Source organism: Aspergillus brunneoviolaceus (genome assembly GCF_003184695.1).
Source record: "Aspergillus brunneoviolaceus CBS 621.78 unplaced genomic scaffold BO95scaffold_25, whole genome shotgun sequence".
NCBI lineage: Eukaryota > Fungi > Ascomycota > Eurotiomycetes > Eurotiales > Aspergillaceae > Aspergillus > Aspergillus brunneoviolaceus.
The window spans coordinates 305,558-332,226 of record NW_020290755.1 but is presented as its reverse complement, the minus strand read 5'-3'; the positions used below and the strand labels follow the sequence as shown (position 1 = coordinate 332,226).

The 26,669-nt window shown below is 51.9% G+C and overlaps 12 protein-coding genes across 12 annotated transcripts; 5 read left to right on the top strand and 7 right to left on the bottom strand.

Annotated features, from left to right (window-relative positions):
• The first annotated feature begins 54 nt into the window (after positions 1–54).
• BO95DRAFT_98408 (V-type proton ATPase subunit E) lies at positions 55–1,339 on the top strand. Its single transcript, XM_025592360.1, has 5 exons — positions 55–259; positions 327–391; positions 539–622; positions 733–785; positions 869–1,339. Exons 2-5 carry the CDS (start codon positions 381–383, stop codon positions 946–948), a joined length of 228 nt encoding a protein of 75 aa, XP_025443407.1. The 5' UTR covers positions 55–259; positions 327–380; the 3' UTR covers positions 949–1,339.
• An 8-nt stretch (positions 1,340–1,347) lies between these two features.
• Positions 1,348–2,007, bottom strand: BO95DRAFT_441821 (sterol homeostasis protein ARV1). Its single transcript, XM_025586274.1, has one exon. The coding sequence runs from the start codon at positions 1,973–1,975 to the stop codon at positions 1,373–1,375; it is 603 nt and encodes a 200-aa protein (XP_025443406.1). The 5' UTR covers positions 1,976–2,007; the 3' UTR covers positions 1,348–1,372.
• A 508-nt stretch (positions 2,008–2,515) lies between these two features.
• On the bottom strand, positions 2,516–2,891 carry BO95DRAFT_98405 (ARV1 family protein). The gene has a single exon (XM_025592359.1). It carries the CDS (start codon positions 2,837–2,839, stop codon positions 2,564–2,566), a length of 276 nt encoding a protein of 91 aa, XP_025443405.1. The 5' UTR covers positions 2,840–2,891; the 3' UTR covers positions 2,516–2,563.
• Positions 2,892–3,076: 185 nt separating this feature from the next.
• Positions 3,077–4,927, bottom strand: BO95DRAFT_441820 (NAD(P)/FAD-dependent oxidoreductase). Its single transcript, XM_025586273.1, has 4 exons — positions 4,486–4,927; positions 4,111–4,400; positions 3,470–4,046; positions 3,077–3,410 (listed from the first exon to the last, which is right to left on the bottom strand). Exons 1-4 carry the CDS (start codon positions 4,733–4,735, stop codon positions 3,145–3,147), a joined length of 1,383 nt encoding a protein of 460 aa, XP_025443404.1. The 5' UTR covers positions 4,736–4,927; the 3' UTR covers positions 3,077–3,144.
• Positions 4,928–6,116: 1,189 nt separating this feature from the next.
• On the bottom strand, positions 6,117–8,559 carry BO95DRAFT_441819 (MFS transporter). The gene is made up of 6 exons (XM_025586272.1): positions 7,944–8,559; positions 7,846–7,880; positions 6,973–7,728; positions 6,790–6,914; positions 6,564–6,725; positions 6,117–6,496 (listed from the first exon to the last, which is right to left on the bottom strand). The coding sequence occupies exons 1-6, from the start codon at positions 8,132–8,134 to the stop codon at positions 6,170–6,172; spliced, it is 1,596 nt and encodes a 531-aa protein (XP_025443403.1). The 5' UTR covers positions 8,135–8,559; the 3' UTR covers positions 6,117–6,169.
• Positions 8,560–8,872: 313 nt separating this feature from the next.
• BO95DRAFT_360469 (putative bifunctional fatty acid transporter/acyl-CoA synthetase (FAT1)) lies at positions 8,873–11,048 on the bottom strand (the record flags this gene model as incomplete). The annotated part of the gene is made up of 5 exons (XM_025582484.1): positions 8,873–9,044; positions 9,110–9,259; positions 9,339–10,485; positions 10,548–10,703; positions 10,763–11,048. 5 exons carry the CDS (start codon positions 11,046–11,048, stop codon positions 8,873–8,875), a joined length of 1,911 nt encoding a protein of 636 aa, XP_025443402.1.
• Positions 11,049–12,289: 1,241 nt separating this feature from the next.
• Positions 12,290–14,043, top strand: BO95DRAFT_441816 (putative peroxisomal 3-ketoacyl-coA thiolase (Kat1)). The gene is made up of 6 exons (XM_025586271.1): positions 12,290–12,541; positions 12,606–12,701; positions 12,761–13,609; positions 13,664–13,728; positions 13,779–13,890; positions 13,954–14,043. The coding sequence occupies exons 1-6, from the start codon at positions 12,437–12,439 to the stop codon at positions 13,990–13,992; spliced, it is 1,266 nt and encodes a 421-aa protein (XP_025443401.1). The 5' UTR covers positions 12,290–12,436; the 3' UTR covers positions 13,993–14,043.
• A 579-nt stretch (positions 14,044–14,622) lies between these two features.
• Positions 14,623–15,771, top strand: BO95DRAFT_472783 (ML domain-containing protein; the record flags this gene model as incomplete). Its single annotated transcript, XM_025589677.1, has 3 exons — positions 14,623–14,834; positions 14,897–15,113; positions 15,184–15,771. 3 exons carry the CDS (start codon positions 14,623–14,625, stop codon positions 15,283–15,285), a joined length of 531 nt encoding a protein of 176 aa, XP_025443400.1. The 3' UTR covers positions 15,286–15,771.
• On the bottom strand, positions 15,734–16,764 carry BO95DRAFT_472782 (H(+)-transporting V1 sector ATPase subunit F). Its single transcript, XM_025589676.1, has 5 exons — positions 16,668–16,764; positions 16,563–16,597; positions 16,455–16,488; positions 16,243–16,380; positions 15,734–16,147 (listed from the first exon to the last, which is right to left on the bottom strand). Exons 1-5 carry the CDS (start codon positions 16,692–16,694, stop codon positions 16,007–16,009), a joined length of 375 nt encoding a protein of 124 aa, XP_025443399.1. The 5' UTR covers positions 16,695–16,764; the 3' UTR covers positions 15,734–16,006.
• A 190-nt stretch (positions 16,765–16,954) lies between these two features.
• BO95DRAFT_513589 (Nur1/Mug154 family protein) lies at positions 16,955–18,853 on the top strand. Its single transcript, XM_025591613.1, has 2 exons — positions 16,955–17,343; positions 17,405–18,853. The coding sequence occupies exons 1-2, from the start codon at positions 17,086–17,088 to the stop codon at positions 18,488–18,490; spliced, it is 1,344 nt and encodes a 447-aa protein (XP_025443398.1). The 5' UTR covers positions 16,955–17,085; the 3' UTR covers positions 18,491–18,853.
• Positions 18,854–19,094: 241 nt separating this feature from the next.
• Positions 19,095–23,362, top strand: BO95DRAFT_472780 (putative NTP binding protein; the record flags this gene model as incomplete). Its single annotated transcript, XM_025589675.1, has 8 exons — positions 19,095–20,225; positions 20,253–20,368; positions 20,489–21,264; positions 21,295–21,373; positions 21,404–21,469; positions 21,584–22,194; positions 23,045–23,049; positions 23,086–23,362. Exons 1-8 carry the CDS (start codon positions 19,384–19,386, stop codon positions 23,360–23,362), a joined length of 2,772 nt encoding a protein of 923 aa, XP_025443397.1. The 5' UTR covers positions 19,095–19,383.
• Positions 23,363–23,826: 464 nt separating this feature from the next.
• On the bottom strand, positions 23,827–26,404 carry BO95DRAFT_98229 (methylenetetrahydrofolate reductase (NAD(P)H) MET13). The gene is made up of 4 exons (XM_025592358.1): positions 26,323–26,404; positions 25,366–26,202; positions 24,436–25,307; positions 23,827–24,378 (listed from the first exon to the last, which is right to left on the bottom strand). Exons 2-4 carry the CDS (start codon positions 26,187–26,189, stop codon positions 24,185–24,187), a joined length of 1,890 nt encoding a protein of 629 aa, XP_025443396.1. The 5' UTR covers positions 26,190–26,202; positions 26,323–26,404; the 3' UTR covers positions 23,827–24,184.
• Between the last annotated feature and the right edge of the window lie 265 nt (positions 26,405–26,669).

Genomic DNA, 26,669 nt, shown 5'->3' with positions numbered 1-26,669 from the left:
CTCCATCACCAACTTGGCCTTCTAAACCCCCCTCACTCTCCAAGCGTACATAAGATTCCCGACCTCGCAACAACGATCCATACCCCTCGAACAATCAAAGTAACCACAGCACTCCACACCCACAGCGCAATACACAATCCCAGGCCAACCACTCGCCAGCAGCCCTCACCCACAATCAATCTATCTTCAAAAACCACCCCGAGACAAAAGGAGAAAAGCACACAGTTAGGCTGGCCCTACGCTGTACGGAACAATAATTGTACTTCCTTCCACCACCACAAAGCGTATCTGCCAATCGGGACCTGGTGCTTACACCCTCGCCACAGACCTTCTCCTCGACCTCCGCAAGACAACTCATATCCGAAGCGATTATAGTCAAGATGGCGAACGGGTAAGTTGCTTCACGGCCATTCGAACCTTTCCCCCAACGGCCACCAAGAGTGTGCGAGGGCAGCAAGCAGGCTTGATTGCCCTTCCATCACATCCAACATAACCGGAAGCCCAAACCGCCCACTAACCCATGCTGCAAAACAACCAGATGGAGCATCATCATCGGCCTCATCGTCGTCGTCATCGCCTCCGTCTTGGCGTGGATCTTCAGCCCCAAGGGCGAGAATCAGACGTATGTTCATCGCACCCTCCCCTCGCCCATGACTCTGCTAAAGAGAGAATGCAATATGTCGGCTGGGGTCGACACCAACACAAAAAAAAACAAACTAATACTTGAGACAGTGTGTTCAGAAGTACCCTGATCTTATCCTTCGTATGCTGTTATCTGATGTGGGGTATGTCTTTCCCCCATGCCCTCATGAGCCGGGCCAGGTCCCCAAAACTGAATACTGACCGGTGAATTCTCTGTTATGTGTAGCGATCACGTTCCTCGCGCAGTGGCATCCGCTCATCACGCCTAAGAGGTCGGATATTCGGCCTGATCGGGTGCCTGAGTAAATCCCTCTTGGACTTGTGATCTTGTTTTTGTGTTGAAGGGGTGTAAGTTCGGGATGTGAGGCCTTTGTATGATGTGTGTCGAGGTGGATCGGCAGGGTGGGTGCCTAGAAGTGTTGGTGATATGCTACGTACGGGCCCGTCTTGGCTTGGTTGGCCGGGAGGGTTGGATGGGATTATACCCCCGTGAATTCTGCAAGGGATTTTCTCATTTTTCTCGAACGTTCTGTATAGTTGATTTTGTTTGTTGGCACGGGTGAAGGTTGTTTTGAGTTATGCGGATTCGCGAATTGCATCATGATTGTATCCTACATTTTTCTTTCTTCTCTTGGGAGGGGGGGAGTTATATGTAGCGTATACGGAGGTGGAGGTAGAGGAGCTAAAAAATAAGCATGGACCTGTGTTGATTCTTCCCGTTAAGCTTAGACTAACTAACTCCGACCAACCCCAAGATCACCCTCTGGACTGACCACCGCGCCACCAACCCCGTCACCGCCAACGCCACGGCCCGCAGATACCCGCATCCCAGCAGGATATACAGTGCCTCGATGTTACTCAGTAGCACAAGATGCGAATCCGCCGCACCCAGAGACAGCAGCGAGCCCATTAACTCGAAGAACTCGGCGAGATAGCCGGTGGGAACAGACTCTGGCAGTGCGCGCATGACACTATCCAGGAGGGAGGAGGAAAGTGACGACGACGATGATGATAACGATGATGTGGAGGAGGTTTGTGTGGCTGTTGTGATGGCGGCGGTGATTGCTGCGACAGGCGTGAGGATGCTGTCGAGGGCTGTGGGTGAGCCAGTACTGGCACTACTGCCGATTTGATCGATGGCAGAGTGCGAAGCGGTGGTAGTGGTGGTGGTGAAAGCGTTGCCGCTGCCGTCCGGGCCCCAGATGACAAGGAGGATGGGAAATAGCTTCGCGCAGCTGCTGACGAGAAGCGCGGTGCTGATGGCGGTGGGGCTTGCAGGGGAGGGTGGGGGCAACGGCTTGATATTCATTCCCATGGGGATGTTCATGGCCATGTTTTGGGTGGGGGCGGTGGAGGAGCGGCGGAGCGGCGGCGGAGGGGGGGAGTGGGCGGTTGGGGTTTGGGTTTGGGATTCGCTGACTGTCGTGATGGCGCCAGTGGATGCTGTTGTTGCCGCATCTTGGAGAGAAGAAGATGAGCCCTGCGGGATGAGCTTAGGTGGGCTGAGAGTCGTTGCAGGGGTGGGTGTGGCAGTCGGTGATAGTTGGGATGCTGGGAAGGACGGTAGCACCGGGGTGGAGGGATGAGAGGCCTCTGTCTCGGTGTGGTTTGTTGTATTGTTCTTCGCGACGTGACCCCGGGACGTTGGGGCGAGGATCGAGGCAAGGAGACGGATGGTGAGATGATGAGCAAGCGTCGCAAGCGCGTTCAGACTGAGGAAGAAGAGGTATTGGACGATGACGGGGGCGCGCCAAAGGAAGGTATCGACAATGGAGGGCGATTTCTCAATACGAGCCCAGGTGAGGTAGACATCGAACAGGAGTAGGAGGATCCCGAGACGGATGATGGAGCGCTGAGGACGTCAGTTATTGAGTGATGAAAGTGTTGACAGTGGGCGGGCGGTCTTACATCGAATTGGTTGTCATAGCCTCCTAATCGATTGAAGAGCAGATGGCGATATACCTGGTACATTTAGCTTTGGGTTCAATTTGCAGAGCAAGAGCCGCACCTGTGGTTTGATCAGGACAAGATCAATGAAGAGTACGACAAAGTCATATTCGACATATTTGTCGGCGAAGCGCTGGCAGCGCGGACATTGAGTCAAGCGTACTCCTTTACCCAATGATCGGTCATCAGCACGGCTGTAGGTGCTGTACAGATGGGAGACTGGATATGAGCACTCGATGCAGATGGGCATCGTGTCGCTTGTAACTGATCATAAAATCATTATTGATATAAATGCAACATGCTATGAGGAATGATGGAAGAGAGGAAAAGGAAAGGAGAAAGAGTCGACTCCAATCTCGGCGCGGAGATCAAAGGCGGTGAAGACCTTCTCCGCAGCGGCTGTCCCTGGCCTGTTTACTCCGCATCTCCACTCCAGTTCCAGTTCCTCGTTTCAAGCGACACAACAGCTGGCTAATCACTCTATTGCCTCCTAGTTGCTTTATAACCATTCTCTTCTAATGTTAACCGTTGAGAATCTACTCAGGTCGTCGGAAGCTAAAGCTTACTTCCCACATCCAGGCTCTTGACATACGCCAGGATATCATTCCGACCACTCGCCAACCGTTCTGGGGTTGTCTTGAACAGCCGTGGAACTCCACTTTCCTCATAAGCTGCCCCATCCACAACCATCCATGCGATGCCCCGCGCAGACAAGAAAATCTGCGGCATGCCATGACCACTATAACCGGCGATTACGAGCTGACCGGGCTTACCTGGCACATGTCCAACATGCGGTAGAGAATCACTGCTATATCCCATCACTACTCAAACATTAGCCCAACAATCATAGAACGCAACAAGCCGATCAACAAGGGCCTACCTCCTGACCACACACGGTCCGTGTATGCCCCCGTATTCTCCCAGCCGTGGAAGGTACGCTGCATATAGTTGTCAAAATACCGCGTCGCACCGTCCACCACCCTGCCATCATCAGTGTTGTGGTACCAACTGGGAATGTCCTGTTTGTAGAAGGTGGACTTCGCACCGCCCACGATGATACTACCGTCAGGACGTGGGATCAAATAGTCGTAGTCCCAGGCGTTGAAGCGCAGAGTATACGAGCGGTCCATGGCTACAGCAGGCGGGTTCGGAACCACGATCCGACTGCAGAATCCCCGCACAGGGACGATCTTGTCCCTGTACTGCGGTGCGAGGGCAGCGGTGTATGCATTGGTGGCGAAGATGACCGTCTTGGTGCGAATCGAGCCGCGGTCAGTGGTGAGGGTCCATCGTCCCTCAGCATCCGGATCATCGGAGATCTGCCGTACCGGGGTGTTTGTCTGCAGATTCACCCCGGCGGCAATGGCGAGCTTCAGAAGGTGCATGATAAGCTTGTACGGCCAGAGGCGCCCGGTGCGTTGGCTGAAGCACCCCCGAGCTCCTTTAACGCCCGATATCTGCCAAGGTCGGCGGATCTAAGCATGTGCATACATACGGAACATAGGATTGCGATAAACTCACAGCTTCAGCAGCCTCCAGCCCGGTGAATTTCACATCTTCTACAGTCTTCACCCCCTTCGCGACGAGAGAATCATAGCCCTCTTTGACCTTTGCAAGCTGGGCTGGGTCAAAGTGCACATCGCAGACACGGTTAACCTCCATATCGCAATCAATATTCTCCTTCTCTACCAAAGCTTGCACTGCAGAGACATGTTCCATCTCGAATGCGGCTACTTCGGCCGCCGCTTCGACTCCGTACTCATTGGCCAGGTTGCCGACTCGGCTGTAGACATCGGGCTTGAGATGGCCACCTGTGCAAACCGCGGGGCAGATGGACGCCCCACAAATTAGCGAATGCTCATGATGCAAAGCTACTTCATGAGCGAAGCTTCGTACCGTTGCGTCCGGTAGCCCCCGAGCAAGCCTGCCGTGCTTCAAGAATGACGATGGACGGCTGCCTCTTTCCGCCGGCAGTCGCACGCTCTAAACAATGATAAGCAGTAGATGCGCCGGCGTAGCCAGCTCCGATGACGGCAATGTCGCAGGTTTCAGGTAGAGCGTCGGTGGAACGATGATTGTCCAATGGATCGGGCTCCGACCGCCAGAATGAGGACATGCTATTTCCAGCTGGGAATGGGCTGGTCATGGTGAGAGGATTGGTTCGGGATACCTGAAATATGATGGAACTATGGAAGTGGACAAAGAGTGGAGCGCATGCTCAATTCATAATTATACTCGAGGACCATAACCATATCTAGTAGCGCATACTTAGTGCCCTTGAGAGAAGATAAGGCGCCTGATAGCTATGGGCGCAACTTATAGCATTGGACAAAATCGCCGACAGGTTGCAGCGGGGAAGAATCAAACTAGACATTGCCTCCCTTGCCGGTGAGGGGAAGACGGGAGGGAGTATTACCAGATTACTCCATGTATGGTGTATACAAGGGTGGGAACCGCTTATCTTGAATCGGGCCATCTGTTATCAATGATATTCGATTCGGCAGTCTATACTTCCCAACACGGCGCGTTCGACGATTCTTCCCACAGATTCACCAAGTCCCAACAATAGAGATAGTTTAAAGTAAAGTGGAGGGGCCCGGAAGGATTGAAATTCGACAAGCTAGAATAGAAGAAGAGATATTTACCTTGCAGCGGAGAAAGGCAGCATCAACCATGCCCCAAGAACCCTCTTGAGCCCTAAGCAGTCGAAACCCGCAATTTAATTCATCCATCATTTTGACAAGGCCGGGTCGACTACAGTAGACAAAGCATGGAGCACTGGCAGAATCACGCCAATTACCGCCCCCCTCACCGCCCACACGGCAGAACCTAACGAACCTCGCAGCAGGAGAACCAGCGCTCCCCACATTCCAGTCCCGAAAAAACAATCCGGAAAACTGTTCAATTTTAGGCGGTGGCAGAAAACAAGGTACCAGCGGGCGGGCGGTGGTGGGGTGGGGTGGCAGTACCAGAACCAGCAAGCCGCCCGCCCGGCAGAATCTCGCTAGAATCCCCAGGGCTTTTAGAGATAGGAACAGCCCAGGAAGACGAAACCTGGGAAGCTGTTCAATGGCAGAAAAGACCCCCGCTACCGTCTACCTGACCGCCGTATCCGGCAGAAGCTAACGAGCCTCGCAGCGACAGATTCCCCAATTCACCAGAAATCTAGAAAACCAGTCTCCAAAAAACGACCGGGCAGAGTGGTTAATTTGGGCGTCCGCCGCACGCTTCACCGCCTATGCCTACCTGTGGTGGCAAAATTTATCCGTCGGAGGGGCTATCTATACTGTCGCTTTGCGGGGCATGCATACTGGACATGTTACTATGTAGAATCTGCTGGAGGGTCCGCTACTGTTTAGGAATTCCCGGCGCTCAGAACCGGGGACTATGAGGACGCTAGTGGTACTCTAGCAGATCTATTTCATGATCCTTTAATATACTGTTTTACTGATTTGTAGTAGTGGCGTGCAAGGCAAGATTCGTAGTTGCATCTATGGATCCTCGGATCCGAGGCCTCAGTGGCTTTGTTCGGTGTAACATTCAAGGTCAATAACGAATCTACAGCCATTGATATGCATCCTCAAACTGCAGGTTCCTTCCTCCTCTTTCTTAGAAACTCCTCCTGCTCTTTCTGACTCTCTTTCAGATCAAGGAAGAAAGCCAGCCCCGCGAAGCTGGCCAAACTCAACGCAAACAGGAAATAAAATGGCGTGGAGTTATTCCCACTCGGCGAGGCATCGATGATGGCGCTCGACACCAGCGGTCCGATAAAGGAGGAGGTCTTGCCGATGATGCTGAACAGACTAAAGAAGAGGAACTCGTGGCCCCGCGGGGTGACTTCGGAGATCATGATCATGGAGTAGCTGTACCACGGGCAGACAAGGAATCCGTAGTAGACTTGATATACCTAATCCCGGAGACCTTGGTCAGAGAGTGTATGGGCGGGACCTCGACAAGGCAGAGAATGTACTTACCCAGATTTCCCAGAGATGGTGAAATCCGAATTTCTGCGTCCAGATGCCAATCATGCCCCAGCCGTCGAGGAGAATAATGGCGATGGCAACAATGTTGAACATGGTTTTGGTGGTCAGGTCGAAGCGTCGCTGAACATACCAGAATGTGTAAATGCCGACGGCCTGGATATGTTGTTAATATTCCAGGTGGCCCAAGCATGTATGCATGATATGAGGGGGTACGAACCTGGGCGGCGATACCAGCCAGCAAGACATATGTCAATTCAAGAGAGTTGTACGACACAATGTTGTTTTGCAGAGTGGAGATAACTGTCACGGTGGTGTTCAGTGAATCGCCGAGGAGGAAGTAACCTAGGAGTGCACTGCAGTTAGCCAGGCACGTTCATTTCGAAGGTGCAGGAAAACATACCAACGAGATAGATCAGGCTCTGCTTCAACGTCCAGATATCCTTCAGCGCACGGACAAGCTGCTTCAATCCAGCAATAATGATATTGTTTCCCTCCGGATCCTGACCCGGCCGGCGCTTCTCCAGCACGAACCATGGTATCGACACCAGCAGCCAAACGCCACTGGCAAAGGCAATCAGAACGCTCAAGCCCCAGTTGTTGTTCGCTTCGCTCGCATTGACGTGCAAGGCGAACATGATGCCCACAATGATGGCGAGGATGACCAACTCACTGACCGACTGCACGTAGAAGGCCACATTGGACAGCTGGGTGCGCTTCATCGAGTCCGCATGGTCATACTCCTCCCTCGAGATGCGGCCCGCGGAATATTCATCCGCCGCATCGCGCATCTCGACCGTGTTCCTGGCGAGGCCCGGGAACGCCGCCGTCCAGAAGGTGAGTGTCGTTTGGTACGCGATCAGCCCGACGATGTACAATCCCACGCCGACGCTCCATTTTTCCGCCTCGTGGACCGCCAGCCACGCAAAGCCGATCGCCCAGGCGATGATCGACAGCACGATCAGGATGTTCGGCCGCCAGTTCCCAAAGTCGGCGAAACTGCCGATGGCCAAGAACACGACCACCTGGATCGCAAACGAGATGCCGTTGCAGAGAAGGACGATACTATTGACCGACCGCTGACGGCCGGCGAAATTCAACGTTCCCCGATCGCCTGCGGCTTGCGATAAGAGATTCTGGAACGCCGTTGGGGCAAAGTCTGCAATTGTGGATTGCTGTTAGCCTGACGACCCGAGAGAGATCTTTTTTTCTTGCCGATGATACCGATCCTCATGCAGATGCCGGTTGCAGCAACAATTAGGGAAGAGAGTCTCACTGAACAAGGATAACCCATTGTTACCGATATAGTAACTAAAAGATGGTCGGAAGTATTTGTTTAGCAATTATTCCGCCAGGAGATTATACTCCACGCACGCATAATAGGCCCAAATCTCCCATCTTGTCGTGCGATATTGAGCGTCGAAGGAATCGGGTGCTCGCTGCTGCTCTTGTTCGCCGCCGCTGTCCGTAGGACTGTCTTGTAGCTCGTGAACACTGTCAACACTGATTGGCTTCAGCCCATGTTTCAAAGAGGAATCTTCAATAGGAACACCTGTTGAAGCCATTTCCATTCTCTTTCCCCTCCCCTTCTGTTGTTTTCGGTTTTCAAGTTCCAGGACGTTGAGATTTGGTTTTTTCAATGCGCTAAAGGATAGTGCGCACTGCAGAACATTTATACGGGCAATTGACTGGCTGGAGGGGCTGGAACCCCGCGTCTAAGATCGTCAAGCGTGATAAGAGCAGATAAGGTGATTGGTACGGTTGATGGTAACGAGTAAGTCAACAAGAGACACGGGGGATTTTAAGTGGGTTCTTGGTGTCGTGCGTGGGTTTTTTTCCCTTTCGTGGCCAACGAACAGAATAAGCTGGGAGGCAATTTGACTGCAGGCGTGCTGAAGTAGCAGACCAATTGAGCGTAACAAGCATTGGAAAGAAAGGTCTGCACTGATCGAAGGCACTAATGATATTTTGTCGGTTCAGTTGTCCTTCGCCATCGCAGAATTTGTCAAGGAGCAGGGATGGATGCAGTGGTTACATTGTGGTGGACGCTCATGCACAAACAATTCCGTTTTCAGGCAGCCACTCCGCCGGGTCTTCACAGCTGCATACATCTAGTACCACCTGGTCGATTCTTGACGATCGATGCTGTCAAATCATATAGTCCGAGTCTAGACCGGCTATTATCTACACTATATAACCGCATCTATGTGTCTGAGTCCCCAGTACGAGGTCTGTACAGTACGCCACCCAAGTATCCCCAAAGAAAAAGAAAATTGACTGCCTCTTCTTGCCCCATGCACTTATCACAGCTTGGCCTGTCCACTTTCTATTGATGCCCAGCTCTTCTCATCGAGCTTCTTGTACTGTGTGCCATCCAGCCAGTACAGCTTGTCACCGTCCCAGTCTGTCCGTGGGTCCCATCCCTTCTTGGTCAGAGCTCCTTTGGCTTGCTTGAACGTAACTCCGGTTTCCACCCTGGCGGTAGGTCAGCAAAATACTCCCTACTCTCGATAAATTTGGAATGGTAGCGGGGTGCCTACTTCTGTGTGAGTCGAATTAGCCGAGGGAAAGCATAAGACGGCACTCCCCTCTTCTTCAACTCGGGATAGAGGTTGGCCATGACTTCGGTCTCGGTGGCGGGTGAAGCATCCTCGAGGGTGATACCTGCAGCACCAGCTTGGCCGTCATACCTAGTAAGAGCCACTCGTCAGCATGGAAGCACATTCAGATTGCAGTCATGGCCTGCGCTCAGGAGATTCAATGACATACGCGCTCAACTTCACACCGTATACCACGGCATCGTGAATGGCCGGAAGCCGGCAGATGTGATCTCGAATCTCGCCCGCACTCACGTTCTCGCCCTTCCAGCGGAACGTGTCACCCACGCGGTCCTGGAACCTGACCCAGCCGTCGTGATCCCGAACCACCAGATCTCCGGTGCGTTGGAACAGATCCCCTTTCTCGAAGACATCGCGCAGCAACTTCTTCTCTGTGGCTTCATCGTTGTGGAGGTATTCGGTGAGGAGGCCACGGCTCTTCACCCGCCCGATCGCCTCTCCTTCTTCGCCGAGTCTGGATTTCACGCAGAAGCCTGTCTTTGGATCCCGGTAGGGCATTTCCGTTTCCGTGTCATATTTGACAATATAGGTATCGTTTTCCATCATACGCTTGATGAAGCCCGAATGTCCAACCTTGCCGGCGGCCCACGCGCCCTCTCCAAAGTTATCAAACTTGGCCACTCCTTCGGTGGATCTATAAAATTCGCGGATCTCAGGCACGCCGAAGCGTTGTCGGAAACGCTCCCAAATCTCGCCCCGCAGGCCATTGCCGTTGGCGACTATACAGGCATGGTTGCGATCGTAGGGGGAAGGGGGTGTCGATAGGAGATACCGACAGAGCTCACCAATGTATAGTATGCGTGTTGCTCGCGAATCATGCACGTCCTTCCAGAATTGCGACGCGGAGAACTTTCGCCGGAGACACAGCGTACCGGCGTTTCCAACGGAGTAACAGATACCAGTGAAGTAAGCCGTTCCATGGAAGAGGGGAAGGGAGGAGTAAGTCCGCAGAGGGTAGTACTTGGAGCGGTTGTTGATGTCAACCGTCTGGGGGTTAGATGTAATTAGCCCCATCATGTTGCGAATAGCGCAAGCTTTGGGCTTGCCCGTGGTGCCTGAGGTGTAGATGAGTGCGCTCAGGTCACTAGGAGATCTCTTAGCAGCAGACAGCCCCGTGGGCGAAAATTGCTGCAGGTCCGCTGATGTGATTAGTTCCGCTGTACCGGAAGAAACCCCTTCGAAGGATGTCAGGTTGAAGGCGAGATGTGGCAAATCCGAACAGACATGTTGCGACAAATCGGGTGTTGAGATAATGAACTTGCTGCCGGAGACACTGAGGCAGTGAGTGAAGGTGTCGTCTGCCCAGTTTCAATCAGCTCAGCCCTAACTTCAATCAGACGTGCTCGTCACGTATCCTTACCGCGAAGGTTTGTGTTGATGAGAGCAGCAACAGCCCCGAGTTTCGAGAGTGCGTAGATGGTCACGACCATCTCCGGGGAATTGGTGGTGAAGACGCCCACGAAGTCTCCCGGGCCTATACTTCTGGCGTGAAGAAGAGCAGCGAATCGATCAACCACTGTTGCATAAGGTTAGCCGGACTGAAGCACCTCGGGGACAATGGTTGGGTTCACATACAATCCTTCAATTGTGCATATGTCCATGTCTTGTTCTCAAACCAAAGTGCCTCGTCTGCGCCGTGACCTTCTGCTTCGACTACTCGCTCGAGCATCTTGTAGATGGTGGCCGTATCGCCCAGTTGCGCAATGCGTTGACCCAAGCGATTTGTCCATGATCTGTCTTTGTGCAGCGCTGCGACATCACTGGCAATGGAATATTTGGCATTGAGGTATGCACCTGCCGCCACAGAGAGGGCAGATGCAATTGCAAGGGAGGATGTGCTTATCTCCGAGAAGAGCTCCATGCTGACGGTACCTAGTACTTTTCCCCAGCCTTGATCGTCTTTGGGGTGGGGGGGAGAATGTGTATGTGTATGAGAGACTCGGACAGTGACGGCTGCAATTGATGGATTCAGAAGCTATGTAATAAGGAGACGGACCTCAATTGCGTCGGGACAGTCCAGTTATCTAAGAAAAACAGCATCTAGAAGTCAAGATCCGGGGTAGTGAACAATTAAAGGTATCCGAATGGCGAATGGGGGTAGCAGAAAGTTCGGAATCTGGGGTCGGGAGACAAAACAGCTGGGAACTGCCGTAGTCTGGTACTGCTGTACCAGAGTGGGTTTATCTAAGCAACCTTTCAAACCGCGGCGGTAATTAACAGTCCAGTCGCATCCATGCAGGCTAAGTTATTAACAACTGGAAGGTAGATAGATGGATCATGCTCTCTGTATGCAATCATGTTGGCCAAAATAATCTGACGGTCTGACTGTAGTGAGAGTATGGTTCTATTCCGCCCAGCAGCGAGGAGGGAGACTCTGCATATGAGCCAGATGGTAGACTTCAATACCATCATCTCGAACAGTCTGGCAGTTAATCATTAACTGTCCGCTCAGAGTCGGACCGTCGGGGTCGGGGCATGTTGCCAAAGTCGTCCTCTTCTATTCGAATTTCCTCAACTGCCATGATGAATCCCGTGCATTATCTCGAAGCACGGGGATTCTGACAAAATAACCTTGAAACCTGACCCGCAACTGACAGGACGCGCGGGGAGAACTCAGAGAAGAAATCCCAATGAGAATGGAAATCCGGAGGGGAGACAAGCCAAGATTGCGGAGGGGCCGACAACCGACTGAGCCGAGGCCGACGGGACTTACCGTATCTTACCAATATTACCAGTCTTACCATTCCAGTACACTTTCCTCCCCGAGTCTGCAGCAAACCACTCACGCCTCGGCTTGAACTACGTATCGGCCATTTGAACTGCCTCGATGCTTACCCGGCCTTTCCATGGATCACTCGCAGACCTAATTCACATCTGTACGTAAAAGGTTGGCGGAGAAAACCTCATGAGGGGGCCAGAAGTGGATACGCTGGATACAGTAGACCCGCTCGATCGGCATTGCAAGCCTGGTCGCTCCCACTCCCTAACCCGATCTCGGCTCGGCTGCTTTGCTGCATCTGGCTTGCCCTGTTGTTGCTGGAGCCGCGGCTGTTTGTCCGGTGGCGGTTTGCCCCAGCTTAATAAAACAATCCCAACTCCTGGGGAAGAGTGCCTGAATCAACCTTTCTATTGTTTCTTTGCCCTGACATTTGACTTTCTTTCCTATACTCACCGCAACCTCTTCATAGTCGGGCAAAGAATTTCTTCAACTTTAAGTGGGAAAGAAGAAAGACATAGAACTAGCACACAATGTCTTCCCCTCAGCAACGGTTATCTTCGATCGCAAACCAGATTGCCAGCCCGGCAGCTGCCTCTGCCCGGCAAAAGCTTCTGACCCAGAACCCTGACGATATTGTATGGCACTACAGCAACCTACCGTGATTCGTAGTCTAGTCTGGAGCTGACTTGAGATCCTTAGGTGATCACATTTGCCGCCAGAACTCCCCTCACCAAGGCCAGAAAGGGCGGACTCAAAGACACTACGCTTGACAACCTCTTGATCTCGTTGCTCACAGTAAGTTATTTGCGTCTGCTTGCGCCACTTGCCCGTTGGCTGACCGCATCATTCATTAGTCCATTCGCGAAAAATCTAACCTGGACCCAAATCTCGTTGAAGATGTTTGTGTCGGAAATGTCTTGTGTCCCGGTTCCGCCTATGTCGCACGATCTGCAGTATTGGCTGCAGGATTTCCGGTAACCGCAGCTGCTTCTGTTGCCAACCGTTTCTGTTCTTCTGGCTTGCTGGCCATCCAGAATATCGCCAACCAGATCATCGCTGGATCCATTGACGTCGGCATTGCGGTTGGAGCGGAGAGCATGAGTACCAATGCTGACGGAGGCGCGCCTGAGATGTCCTCCCAGGTCACGGCGCACCCCATTGCTTCGCAGAATGCACAGCCCATGGGCCAAACATCCGAGAACGTCGCCGCGCAATTCAACATCTCCCGTGAACAGCACGACCAATTTGCGGCAAAGAGCTACCAGAAAGCCGAGCACGCTCAGAAGTCAGGCTGGTTTGAGGATGAGATTGTCCCCGTCAAGACTCAAATTAAGGACCCCAAGACTGGTGAGGTGAAGGATATCGTCGTCGATCGCGATGATGGTATTCGATACGGCACGACTGCGGAGTCGCTGGGCAAGATCCGCTCGGCCTTTCCCCAATGGAAACCCAGCGCTACCACGGGTGGAAACGCCAGTCAGATAACCGATGGTGCCGCAGGTCTGATTCTTATGAAGCGTTCCCGCGCCCAAGAACTCAGTCAACCCATTCTGGCCAAGTTCTGCGGCGCCACCGTGGCCGGCTTGGAGCCCAGAATCATGGGTATCGGTCCGTCCATCGCTATCCCCAAGATCCTTTCCAAGGTCGGGCTGTCCAAGGAGGAGGTTGATATCTTCGAGATCAACGAGGCCTTCGCATCGATGGTACACGCACATTCAATCCATAAAAGCACGATCAAGGACTAACTCTCCACATAGGGAACGTACTGCGTGCAGAAGCTAGCCTTGGATGAGGCCAAAGTCAACCCTCGAGGTGGTGCTATGTAAGTCTGCGTGGTTTCTTTCCGATGCATCAGCTGCTAATCAAATTTAGTGCTTTCGGCCACCCCCTGGGCTGCACTGGAGCTCGCCAAGTTGTCACCGCCCTCTCAGAGCTGCGCCGTCAAAACAAGAGAGTCGCAGTGACCTCGATGTGTGTCGGAACCGTAAGTTCACCCCAAGTAGAGTAGCCGATTACTGCTCAATGCTGACTGAGGTTTTCATTTTAGGGCATGGGAATGGCGGGCATCTTTGTCTCCGAGCATTGAAGCAGAGGTTGAACCTGTAAATAGCTATATTATGATGAATGCATTTAATACATAAGTTCAAGAGGCTCAAGAGTGAAGTCATAATCTGTGTGCTGGTCGGATATGAAAGTTTGGCATTGCGGAGATTGATGTACAAGGCATTTGCGTAAACAACGATAAGTAAGCTGCGCCCTCTGGAGCAATGGGTGGTGAGTCAATAACCCCAGATTAAGTATCTTGACTCCATAGCAAAGTACGTAGTCCATAGTATAATAGACTTGGAGAGGCCATCAAGAATCGCAATTGGAAGGAAATCAGCAGCTCGAGATCTCTAATTAAATTAGATTGATCGCCCATGCATTCATTTTAGTTCCAGTAGGCAAGGACTGGAAAGGGCGCAGGCACCATCACGTGGATTTCCCCCAGCCGTCGTCATCGGCGGGTGCCAAGCCAGGTACGTCCCATGACACCGCTCTTCGTCTCCTCCATTTCGCCTCCTCACCGTGCATCACTTCGCTTCCCATTAAGCTCTTCTGCTCGAAAACTATACAGCATATACTTTATCTTCACTCGCCCACTGCGTTTTCAGTGCCGACATTGCGCTCACTCTGTTAGGTCATAACACGCCACAGTCCCTCAGGTCTTGCAACCATGAAGCTCTTATCTACTGCCGCCGCAGTCCTCCTCAGCGTCGCTCCCTTCGCCGTTACCGCTCGGTCGATCGACTTCTTCAACTCACAGTCTCCGATCAGTACCAATGGAATTCCTGTCAAAGGCGATAATCCCTTAGAATACTGCGCTAATCCTTCTGGCGACGTCCTCGAGATCAAGAAAGTCGACTTGTCCCCTAACCCTCCTCTTCCGTATGTCCTACTGCGATACAGCCGCTTGTCATCCCGTGATATTCATCGCTAATCTTTCGCAGTGGCCATACTCTCACAATCGAGGCCAGTGGTACATTGAAGGAGCCGATTGAGAAGGGTGCTTACGTTCTGCTCGAGGTCAAATATGGTCTGATTACTCTGATCAGGCAGAAGGCCGATCTCTGCGATCAACTTACCAATGTTGACCTCGAATGCCCCTTGGACAAGGGCGATCTGGTCTTGACAAAGCAGGTCGACCTGCCCAGTCAAATCCCTCCGGTACGTCTCACTAACCATGAAGACGCTAACTGCCACGAATCGAAACTGACCCAAGGCATCTATCATTTAGGGCAAATACACGGTCCATGCCGATGTCATGTCTGTGAATGATGAGCGGATTACCTGCCTCGACGCGCGAAACATTGAGTTTAAGAGGGGCTCTCTCTTCTAAATGCCAATAGCATATCTCCGGGTGCTTACCACTCATTCTGATGCACATCAGCTGTGGATTGTGCTAGATGTTCACGAGCTCTTTCACTGACCACGATTGCTCGTTTTGCAAGCTGACAACCGTCCTGTGACCTCCTTATGCTTTGAGTACGGTCATTATGTCCAGTGAATTTGCTTGTTGTTGACCAGTGCTCCATTAGCTAGTGTTTTACGCTTCACGATCATTACTACTTGGCCTCCTCGCCTGCGTTCTGTTATTTATGGCGTTCTGGAGCATTTGCTCAGAGGCATAGCACACTGTCATATTCTTTACGACCGTTCACCGTTGGGCTTCCCCTGTCACCATAGTACTAATAACATGTGTATCAAGATCCAGTGAGGAGACTTTGTCTGCTAGTGTATCAAAGATCAAACTGCTAGACAATCTATCCAGAGTTTACAGTGTACATAGAGACTGGTATGTGAAAAGTAATACCATTAGACAGGTTCCGAATATCAGCAACGCTCTTGCAACATTGACAGGTGGAATTCTATGAACAAATATCATGGGTATCTTTCGCCCGCTCTGGGACCATTCGTTCTCCATAACAGTGCGGGAGAGACCAGGTAAAGGAACAACTGATAGTAGGGAAGCGTATGCGCATGCAGCACGGTCGATAGAGCATCCAGTCTTGTATTGATTGTGCCTAGTGGACAATCTCCTGTCCCTCTTTGTCTCTGATCTACTCTCCAAACAGTCGGCGCACCCGCTTTAACACGCTATCCTTCTCGGGATCGTAGGGATGGTCCTTGCTGGGAATCTCGAGGACCGCGGGGAAAGCCTCGGCATATGAATCGACGGCGTGGCGGATGCGTTCCGCAATCTGAGTATAGTTGTCAATATCAGGGCATTCAGCGACCGGGCATCGCTATCATCGCGTTTGAACGTCTGCGAATATCACACTGTTCCATCACGTACATGTTGGTTGATGAGCAGGACGGCGATATCCTGTCGCTCCTGCGTGAAGCTGTGGAATGCTTTTTCAATCGCAGAGGTCTCCGTTTTCGAGTCTACGACCAGAAAGTTTCGTTGCGCGTCCGGGCCATCTGTGACGTGCTTCAAAGGAGGGTCAGTTGCTGGTCGCATGCTGCCAATGTTCTTCGGTTTGGTCACTTCAGGGTAACACGTACACCGATACCCGCGAGGAGAAGTCCAGTTACGGAGCTGCACGTTTTGGGCGTTCAGTCAGTTCGCGAGTGACTTGAAAAGAAAAGTTCGACGAGAGGTAGGGACTTTACTCTTCATCTCCGATGACAGCAAGGAACTGCCGTTCCTATCAGGCCGTTGGAGGTCAGTATGCGGGCTAGCTCAAAAGCGGGGATGCTTTGAAAGGGGGGGGTTACCTTGTAGGAGACGGCCGCGGCCGACATGGTGTTATTGTAAGAAGGAGGATGTGTAAGATGGACTCGTCTGACCGGAATCGTCGGGCGTTGCGAATGATCCAAGTAAGGCCCGCGGAAACAAACGCACAGCTGGCCCCGTAAGGTAAGTTGAGTCTCGATCCCGATAAGTTCAATCCATCGGACGTCGTCATACTAAGTTAAGCCCCGGTGTCTGCTTATCTAAGCAGGACCGGCCGCTAACTAACTAACTCACTTATCATCCCTCATTGTTGTTGACAGCCGGGAGGAAAACTTGCGGCTTCGACTCAATTAGCTTATCACGAACTTTGTCTACAGCTACTCTCTTCTGGGCATATGTCTAGCTAGCTTCTCACTTCCATTAACATCCCCATATCCTACCAGCCTTGCCGCCCCCACCATGCCCCGGCTTGTGCGCCGCCGCCCGTTGACAGAGCGCATCGCATCCTACCTGAACCCTCTAGACTTTCTATTGTGGCTGTCCGAGGAGGTCGATACTCATGACTGGGATCAATTCGAGAAAGACTGGGCATTGCCGCTCGGTGTGCTCCTAAACCTGACTTTCCTCATCGCCCGAGCCAACAGTCAAACAACGGGCAGTCAAGCTATAGATGATGTGTTTGGCGACGATGAAAGCACACCTTGGCTGAGTTGGTTGGTACGTGCTATCTTCCCACATGCCTCGAAATCCAGCAGCGCGCTCACCTGTTCATCGATAGGCCTCCTTTTTGGTACACCTCCTTACGACATTTTCCGCCTTCAACGCCTTCTATACTTTTTATCGTAAACGCCTTTATCGTCTCTTCGAAGCCTCGATCGATCGTGCCCCCGCAACACCATCGGCGCACCGAGTGCGAGTCGACTCAACCCCTACAACTGCGTCTCCTTTGCGGTACTTGGCCGATGTAGTGTCTGGATCGGCACAATCGAGAGCGCATCCAGATGCTCAACGCGATGTTTGGGAGCTCGCTGTCTGGGATCCTTTCCCCATCTGCATTCGACTCTTCTGCCTGTTCAGCCCCGGCCATGTTCTAGTCTATTGGTTATTCCTACCGACTCATGTGTCTGATCCCCGTCCCAGCGTTACCATTGTGACCACTCTCTTTCTGGCAGCTCTGCTTTCAGTGCAGATGACATTCCTGTCCTCATCCTACACGCAGCAGGCGAAAGACAACATGCTGGTTCATAAAGAGGTTCTCCGCGAGTATGATACCAAATATGTGCATCCTCGAACCCAACCTCTGATGAGGGATGTTGGAACTCAATTCTCGGAGTCTGATACCGACATCAAGCACAACAAGGTCGACACATTCACACCAACCTTCGTCATCAACCGAGGATTCAAGACGAGTCCAAACCCTAACTATATCAAACATATCGACCCTGAAGGATACTCGTCAGGACAGCAATCCGCAGCGGGTACACCTAGTGGTCCCACATATCGTTCAAGTGCCCTCCAGACCCCTAGTCATTTGCGCGATGCTTCCCCTGTTGTCCGCAACCCAGTTGCATCGATTCGCCAGCCTCAATTCCGACGAACTCCAACCGCTACTGGCGACGGAGGTAGTCTTGGGGTTTATTCTCACGCTAATTCTCCATTGAGGAAATCGGTCTCGGCGAACCTGGACCGCCGACTGCAAAGTAACGGAGACTTTTTCTACAAAGAGCGTGGTACAAGCGCAGTGAAAAGGCAGTCCAGCCCACTCAAACGGAGCAATGTGCCTGGAGGGGAAAGTCCAGCCACGCCAGGTCCCAGACGGAGCCAACCTGGCGCACGCCGTGAAACAACCCATTTCTTGTTGTAAGCATCCGGTATACGCTCAAACCTCACTTGACCAGGTTGGCAGCAAAAAGTATTTCTTGTACAAACCATATCCTCAACTTTCGTCATGGCTCATCCTCGTGACTTTGCATTCTCCAAGCATCAAGTACGGCGTTTAGTGTGTTCATCTGATTTTATTTGTCCTTCTCTATTTTTCTTTGTTTCTGAGGGAAGGTCTTCTCAGAGCGGCGTTGAAGATTTCCAGTCATTTTCGGGAATGGAGTTCCCGATAGCCAGCCACTGTACAATATGCTTTTTGATCCTCCGCAATCATGAAGACCGTTTGTCTTAATTGGCCTTGTCGTGTTTTTGTTGATCTGAAATTACTTTTACTTGCCGGTGAAGCGAAGGTTGCATGGCTATTCCAATGCACTCACTCCACTTGATCACTTGATGGGTGTCCGGGCTATTGAGTTCCGTCGTTTCCTCAATTTTCTTTCCAATGCGACCAGCAGGAAGCATACTGAAACTCGGACCTGCGTGCGGCTTCCATGCCAAATGGTATCAGAAGTCTGAGGTGCGCATTCCGCATTGGTCAGCCCCCCCTCCCCTGCCTAGATGTTCACACATTCTTCAGTGAGGCGAGCCTTGGCCGTCCAACATTCCACTCATATCATTACGCCTGTTATCCCTTAGTATTCACTCAGCAGAACGCGTCTAGTATTGGTTTCCCCAGCCCTTTTCGCATGATGTTCGCCTGGCTCCGTCGAGCCTCGTTTTCGTCCAACACATCGTACCGTACACCTTACCGCACACGAGTCCTCGCACAGCTCCCAAATCAACGATATCGCCATCACATCCATCGCAGAGGGAATGGGTCGGTGGATTGATGCAGCCTGAAGCTGCCGGTGTTTCCTGATTGAGCAGCGGTCAAAGATGGAACACTCCCTCCACCTACCGAACAGCGATAACATGCTGCAACTTCGAAATCCTCGTGGCAAGCGCACCAGACCCCATGACGCAGCAAAACCCCCAGCACAAGCCACAGGGATCCCAGGTCGGCGAACCGAACAATCTACAACGTCCAAGTCCGAGGACCCGAAGACCATGTCGGACACCGCGGCGCGGAGAACCAAACCCACCAAGCTCCCACTCCCTAAATCCCCCGCCGACAAGACCAAAGAATCTGCTGGGACGCGACTTCCCGTGACCGAAACCAAGGAACAAGAAAGCGATCGCACTATTCGTCCAAAGAGATCTCTGGGGGCCTTGTCACTTGCTGCGCCGAAGCAGGCCGAGAAAGGCGGTGATCAATACTGGCGTAAAGTGCGAGACAGGTTCGAGAGGGAAATACCAGCTCCGTTGCGCAGTAAGGAGAAGCACAAGGAATACTATCAAGAGGCATATCGGAAGATCGTGTCATTGGCTACTTCACCCAGGCAAGAGATTGCTAACTACAAGTTGAGATTAACGGGAGGTATACCCCGGGATGACAAGATACATACACGACCCGTCGGCTTGCGGAAAGATGTTCCAAACCTACACCTTGACAATCGATCTTCCCCAGGAACAGTTTTCTGGAAATCTGAGAATACTCAAGCCGTTGGTCAACGGAAACGTCCAAATACAGGAGAACGAGGGCCTAGTTTGCCGACCACTGAGGCCACGCAGCCAACGACATCCGAGAAGACAGATACCACGACCGACTCATCCGACCAGTCATATCCGATTTCACCAATATCAGCACCTGCAAGTTCTGTGACCGACTGGGAGGATCGGTTTGTTGTCAACATGCCGTCAGCGAGAGAGCCTAATCCTTTGCATTTGAATGCACAGCAGATTTCAAAGTTCCAGCAGAGCATCGAGAGGGTTCACAAAGAGGGTGGAACAATGCTCGATCCTGAGACGCTTCCAAGCCCCCGTACCACCACTCCTGAGGACAAAATCATGCCTAGCGACCAACGCGAGAGAAAGATGATTGGTTTGGACGGCCAGGAGCCGAGTCCTGATCCACCTTCTTATGAGAACAACGATAATGAAGGCGCTGGTGAACCACCTCGGTATTATAGTCCTGATGAGATTGGAAAGCCACGGTTCAGCACGATTTGGGAAGAGTCACCTGGGCAGTCGACCAACACGCCTTTTGCAGCGAACGCCGACGGCTCTTTTTTAGGATGCAAGGAGATCAACGGCCCGAACGACAAGAACCCGGACGAGATTTTACTTTTTTCAACCACGGACGAGCGCCCCAGGGTCATCGACATTCCAGGCCCCAAATCCAAGATTCCCAGAGAGGGAAGAAGAGCCACGACACATGCCCTCACACCAGCAGCTCAAGAAAAGGCGCTCCCTCAGCAAGACCGAAACCCAACTTCGCAGAATTCGAACCCTGCCCAATGCTCGAAGCAGTTGCCCAAGACGATGTGCAAGGACACCAATTGTCGACTGCCCCAAAAGTCAGAAAATCTCTCGAAAGAGAATATCTCGAAACCTCCCTTGAAAGAGAACCGGGTACCTCAGGGAAATACGACGACAAAGATCCACGAGCAAAAGCCACACCGCAAGTCCGACGATGTATTCATTATCACACCCACTATCACACGCACTATGGTTACCATGACAGACCTGAGGGCTCATGCTCAAAAGACCCCGGGCACACAGGAACCCACATCTCGAGCCGCAGGAGAGATCATCACAGGTACACGGGCAAAGTCTCAGGCAGGCTCATCCACGGCAGGCCTGCGACGAGTGACGCAGAATTCGTGGGAAAGACAGACTGCAACTTGCACACCATCCAAACCGACCTCTCCAAACTCAGTAAGCCCGAAGACAACATCACCGACTCAGATACCCACCATCAAACCTCGGGGCACAGAACCCGAACGCCGAACGTCGGACAAACCAAGGCCTATACGTGGGTTCATCCGTACGTCCGGGGCGTCAAAGGCTACAATAGAAGGCCCGAGCAGTCTTCCGCGAAGTAATCCTCCACAGAGTCACCCACCTTGCCTGGCACCTGGAAGTGGGAACACACCGCCGATGGTATCACGAGGCGTGTTCGAGCCCTCCCCTGAACTAAAGACATCATTAGTACAAGACAATGCGGCCCAAGTGGCAAGCGCATCAACTGCTCCAGATGTATCGCCTTATATCGGGACTACATCCTCTGGTCCCGAAATCTCCCCCCAAAATTCTATCAGTCGAGACGGATCGGAGGAGAGGCTCTCACCTCGCGAACTCCAGAGCTTCGAAGTGGCCGAACTGGACGGACAGCAAGTCTATGAGACACCTCGAGAAGAAGGGGTATTTCATTTCAACGTCACGGACTTCAATGCAGATATCCTCGGGGACCCAGCGAAGCAATCCGAGAGCGGTACGAAACGGCCCGAAAGCACGGAGGATGCAGCCGACGACCCGCCCATATGGACTCTTATCAAAGACGCCATCATAGACTCCGCAATACAGCTTCAGCAACTCTACAGCCAAGTGATGGTAAATCGCGATAACAAAGCGATGCTGGTCCGCATTGCCTTCAACAGCATTCTCATGATGATAGAGCATTGCCTCCTCGTGCTCAAGAATTTCCTGGCATTCCTCTCCCTCTACAACTCCACCGGTGCCTGGCCCAGACCGTCCCGAAAGGACCTGGTCCGCTCGCTGATCGACCATTGCCAGGCTGCGCTGTACGTTGTTACCCTGGGATTCTGCATGATGATCATCGGTCGCGCAGCGGGCTATGTCGTCCTCGTGAGTACATGGGTCATTTGGTTCGCGAAACCGTTTGCCTGGTTCTTCGGAGCCCTGGGTCGGGCATTGTGTTGATTGGGATGGATGGAAATCCTGGTTCATCCCGGCTTGTACTGTACTATATGCTGGGGCGGTATTACTGTGTTAGGTTTTCCCTCCCACGGTCTCGAGGTGTCATAGGTGTGTTTGTATGTGGGGGAGTTATCAGAAGCGCCGGCGATGTGCTTTTTTCTCTCCCTGGGATTGCTTTTGTTTGCGATTGGCCTACGTGTCTCGAACCGGTTTTCCCTCTTGTAAAGGGGGGGGGGCGCGGGTGCCACGATGGCGGTGGGCTTGTCTCACGTTTTACGGAGGTTCCTCCTGGCGTTCGTTCTGCAGCCATTCATTCTTATGCCTACTCGACCATGCTGTCATTTATTATCATCCTCCGAATATGAACAAACAGACGAATCCTTCATGCTGCATCTTACTGTGAATCTGGAGATGCTACGTAAACGGTACACGGGTCTAGTTTCGGATTGGTAGGTAGGAGGAAATCTATTGCAGTCTGGGACAGGAACAATGTGCGCCTGCCATCAGGCAGCTGAGTGAGTCTGGTAGCCTCCTCGGCTTCCTTCCTTACTTTTATTTTAAAGTCAAGTCATCGGTCCCCCTTCTCGTATCAAACAGCTTACATCCTGATGGAAACCCGTACTGCGCACAAAGGCTCTACTTTTTCTCGGTCGCCGCGAGACAAGCGCTAGGGTTATTACCGGAATTCAAGCGTAGAACTGTTGTCTTACCGGTCTGTGCAAAATGAAGGAGGAAGGGGGGCAATTCGTTGTCTACGTGGCGCGGATGAGATACACAGACACAGTGAGTCGAGATAATTGTGTTGATGTTATGTTCCAGTCAATCAGAGAAGGCACAATGCATGAATGGTGGATATCCTCCCTTCCCGTTGCTGTCTTCCCTGGACCTCCCACCGGGGCACTCCTCACCCGGTACTTCCTTCCTTCCTTCCTTCCCCAAGAATGCCATGTCAATCGGCCACCATCAACCCCGACCACAAGGTGAGCCGAACTCGGCATCACGACCACCGCCGCCGCTAGATGTGAAAAAGAAAAGCACGAAAACTTTTGAACAGCCGAAATCGATCCCTTGTTTAGAAAGGAAAGATGGCAGATGAAATGAGATGAGACGCGAAGAACAAAAAAGTGATCGATAGGGGCCAGAACAGTGTATCGTGCGCAGGTCGAAGGGGGTAAATATAAAAAGCAATGAAAAAGAACCATTCTCTAACTTGACTCCGCCTGTATATTTCTTGCCTTATCCCATGTTGAAAAGGATGCGCTTTTGTTTTCCCAAGTTTGGATCCCAACTCCGTTATACCCTACCTTTTGTGTTGAATTTTTGATCGTCGCTGTGCGTAAACAAGAAAGTTGAATTTGCCCGCAGAGTCGTTGTTGTTCTGAACGGCGCTTTTTGAATGCGATGAAGGTGAAAATGACAAAAAGAGGAGACTGATGTCTTCCAAAAGCTTCGAGCTCTATCGTAGAAAATAGATGAAAAGGAATAAACGTTGAGGTTCCATGCTCGATGTGGGTGTTGTTGTGCAAAACGCAAAAAATGCCATGCGAGGGGTATATGTTAAATATTAAGAGATAATTGTGAGTGAGAAGATAAGATGTCATGTTGAAGTATCATAAGAATCGCTCAGAGAAGAAATCGTTGAGAGGTCTTCAGTTCATGCCGCCGTTAAACGTTTCGTTGAGTTGCTTGTTGTGGCCCGAGTGTTCCTGACTCGGGGCCGCGGGAAAAAGTCGTTGAGAATAGATAGATGTTGAATTAGGTGTAGTTGTAGTCGTCATGTGTTGAAATTAGTATGTAGTCGTGAGACGGGTTGAAGAGGATGCATGCATGAGGATGCATAGCACGATCGTAGACTAAGTGTGTGAGCCCGTCGATAGGCCTGTTGAAAGCGGCATTGAAAGAGGGAGATCAGAGGATTCTAGTTCTTGACTGGAAGCTCTGTTGTGGTTCCATTTGCAACGGTGCCGTTGGTGGCTTCGACTCCATTCGCGACGCCGTTTTGATGAACCTTGGTTTCACCATCCTCGACCGCAATCTCGGTATCGAGATTCTTCACGGTCAGATCCTTGAATAGGTCGAAGAGGCTGCTGGTGTTGTGGAAATCATTGTTCACTGTGTTTTACAGATCAGTACTAGCCACCATATGATGGATGTATGCAGTGCACTCACCGATGTTAACAAGAGACCAGTCATCGACAACGCTCTGGATCAACTTTCTGCTGGGGCTGGAAGCATCGTGACATTTGGCCCAATCTTCACCAAGACGGTATGCCTCATCCTTCCAGGCCAAGAAACTGACCGTCTCCACAATGGTAGGCTGGACAATCTCTCGTCCCGCAAAAATACCCCAGGTTAAAGCATTGGGGCTGTCGTTAGTGTTGGTCCGCAGGTTCCCATTCTTAGAGACAGCGTGGTATGTGAGGTAACCGTTTTTCTCGATGCGGGCAATCAAATCATCAAGCAGATAGGAAGGAATCAAGAGTTCCAGGTATGCCTTCTGATAGACATAACCGTTCTTGGGACCCCATCCATATACCGGGTGGGAGGATTTCACACCATTCACGGCCGGCTGAGAGTTGATGGTGAAGATACCCTTCTTGTTTAGCTCGACAAGGTCATCCTTGATAGCGTTGGCTTCGGCGGTAATCGGGCTGTCACTCCAAGGCAGTCGCGCTAACTTGCCTTCCAGGAAGTCGACAAAGATATGGGTGATGTCCCTGATAGACTTAGGTTGTCCCCACAGCTTAATGTTTTGCTCGTTTGTACCCTTGAGACCAATACCATAGCTGTCAAGCTCGCCGAAGGCAGGCGACCGGGAATCAGTCCAGCGTCCGTTCGGGAACTCATCCCAAGTCTGCGTGCGAGCGATGTAGGAAGAATTGCGGTTCCGCCAGAAGATGGGACGAACATCTTCCCCTCTGCGATTGAGACCAAGCGACGGCCGCCAAGGCAGGGCTCTCTGAAGCGGTGTCTCTTCGGACGGTAGAAGGTTGAGATCTTCGAGAACCAATTGTGTTGATTGAGCAAGGTTCATTGTGTAACTTGGCAGCGATTGTCAGATCCTGTCAGAAAATACATAGGCAAAAAGGTTTGACTCACAAGTGCAGGTGGTTGAGACCGCTCTCGAGGAGCCTTCTACACATGTCCGCGACCAGGCGCTTACCGATGTTTCTCACAGCGGCATCGTCGTTCTTCACAGGCTCCAGGGCCTCCAGCCACTCAGGCGGAATCCGCGTTTTCGTCCACTCCGATCGTCTGATGAATGCAGCATACGTCTGGATGGGCATAATACCAGGGATAATGGGCACCGCAACGCCCTTGTTGCGGCATTTCTTTACCCAGTCAATGAAGTTGTCCGTGTCGTAGAACATCTGAGTGATCACGAAAGAGGCTCCTGCATCGACTTTCTCTTTGAGGTGATCAATCAGAAGATCAACGTCCGGGTTGTCATCCGCACCCTCGGGGTAACCTCCGACCCCGATATCAAAGTGATTGCCGTATTTCTCCCTAATGTGCTTCACCAGGTCCTTCGCATAGCGGAATCCGCCGTCGGTGGCTTCCCAATTTTCCTTTTCACGAGGGGGGTCTCCACGAAGAGCCAGGATGTTAGTGCAGCCAGCCTTGTAAGCGGCCTGGAGCGCATCATCCACCTTCTCGACGGGCATATCGGTACATGTCAGGTGCATACAAGTTTCCAAGCCATACACCGACTGGGCAACATTGACCATTTCGCAAGTCAAATCAGACAGGCGGCCGCCAGCTCCCCAGGTGATGTCGATGAAGGAGGGACCTAAGGCGTGCATGCGATCCATTCTGTCGTAAAGGTTCTGGACACCCTGGGCTGTTTTGGGTGGGAAGAACTCGAATGAGATTCCTGGTCTCCCAGCAGCCTCATTCTGGGAAAGCTTCTCTTTGATATGCATGGTGTAGGGTCAACTATGGGGGGAAAGGTCTTCAGTCAGAAGAATTGCTGCGGCACAGAGGCGATTCGGAAGACCATCCTAAACAGCCGCGGACAACAGAGAGGGAGAATGGTTCTCGGATTAATCGACTTACACAGCAAAATCAAGGTCTATTCCAAGTTTTCCACACAGGTGGAAATATAGCAAGGTACAGAGTGACTTCTCTAAAAGTCCGTCCGAGAGATGGTAGTTACGTTGGCTCTCTGGTTCCACCGGGGATGCCAGACCACGTATAACGGAGACGGAGGCGGGCTACACAAGCAAAGAGGGCCTAACAAACCCCCGTGCAATGCAAAAAGAATATAGAGCAGCAAGTGAGAAGGGAAGGGGAGTAGGAATAGTGAAAAAGGGAGGAAAGAGAGAGCAAGAGAGAGAGAGAGAGAGAGAGAGAGAGAGAGAGAGAGAGAGAGAGCAAGGGCATGTATGCGGGCGGGAACTCAA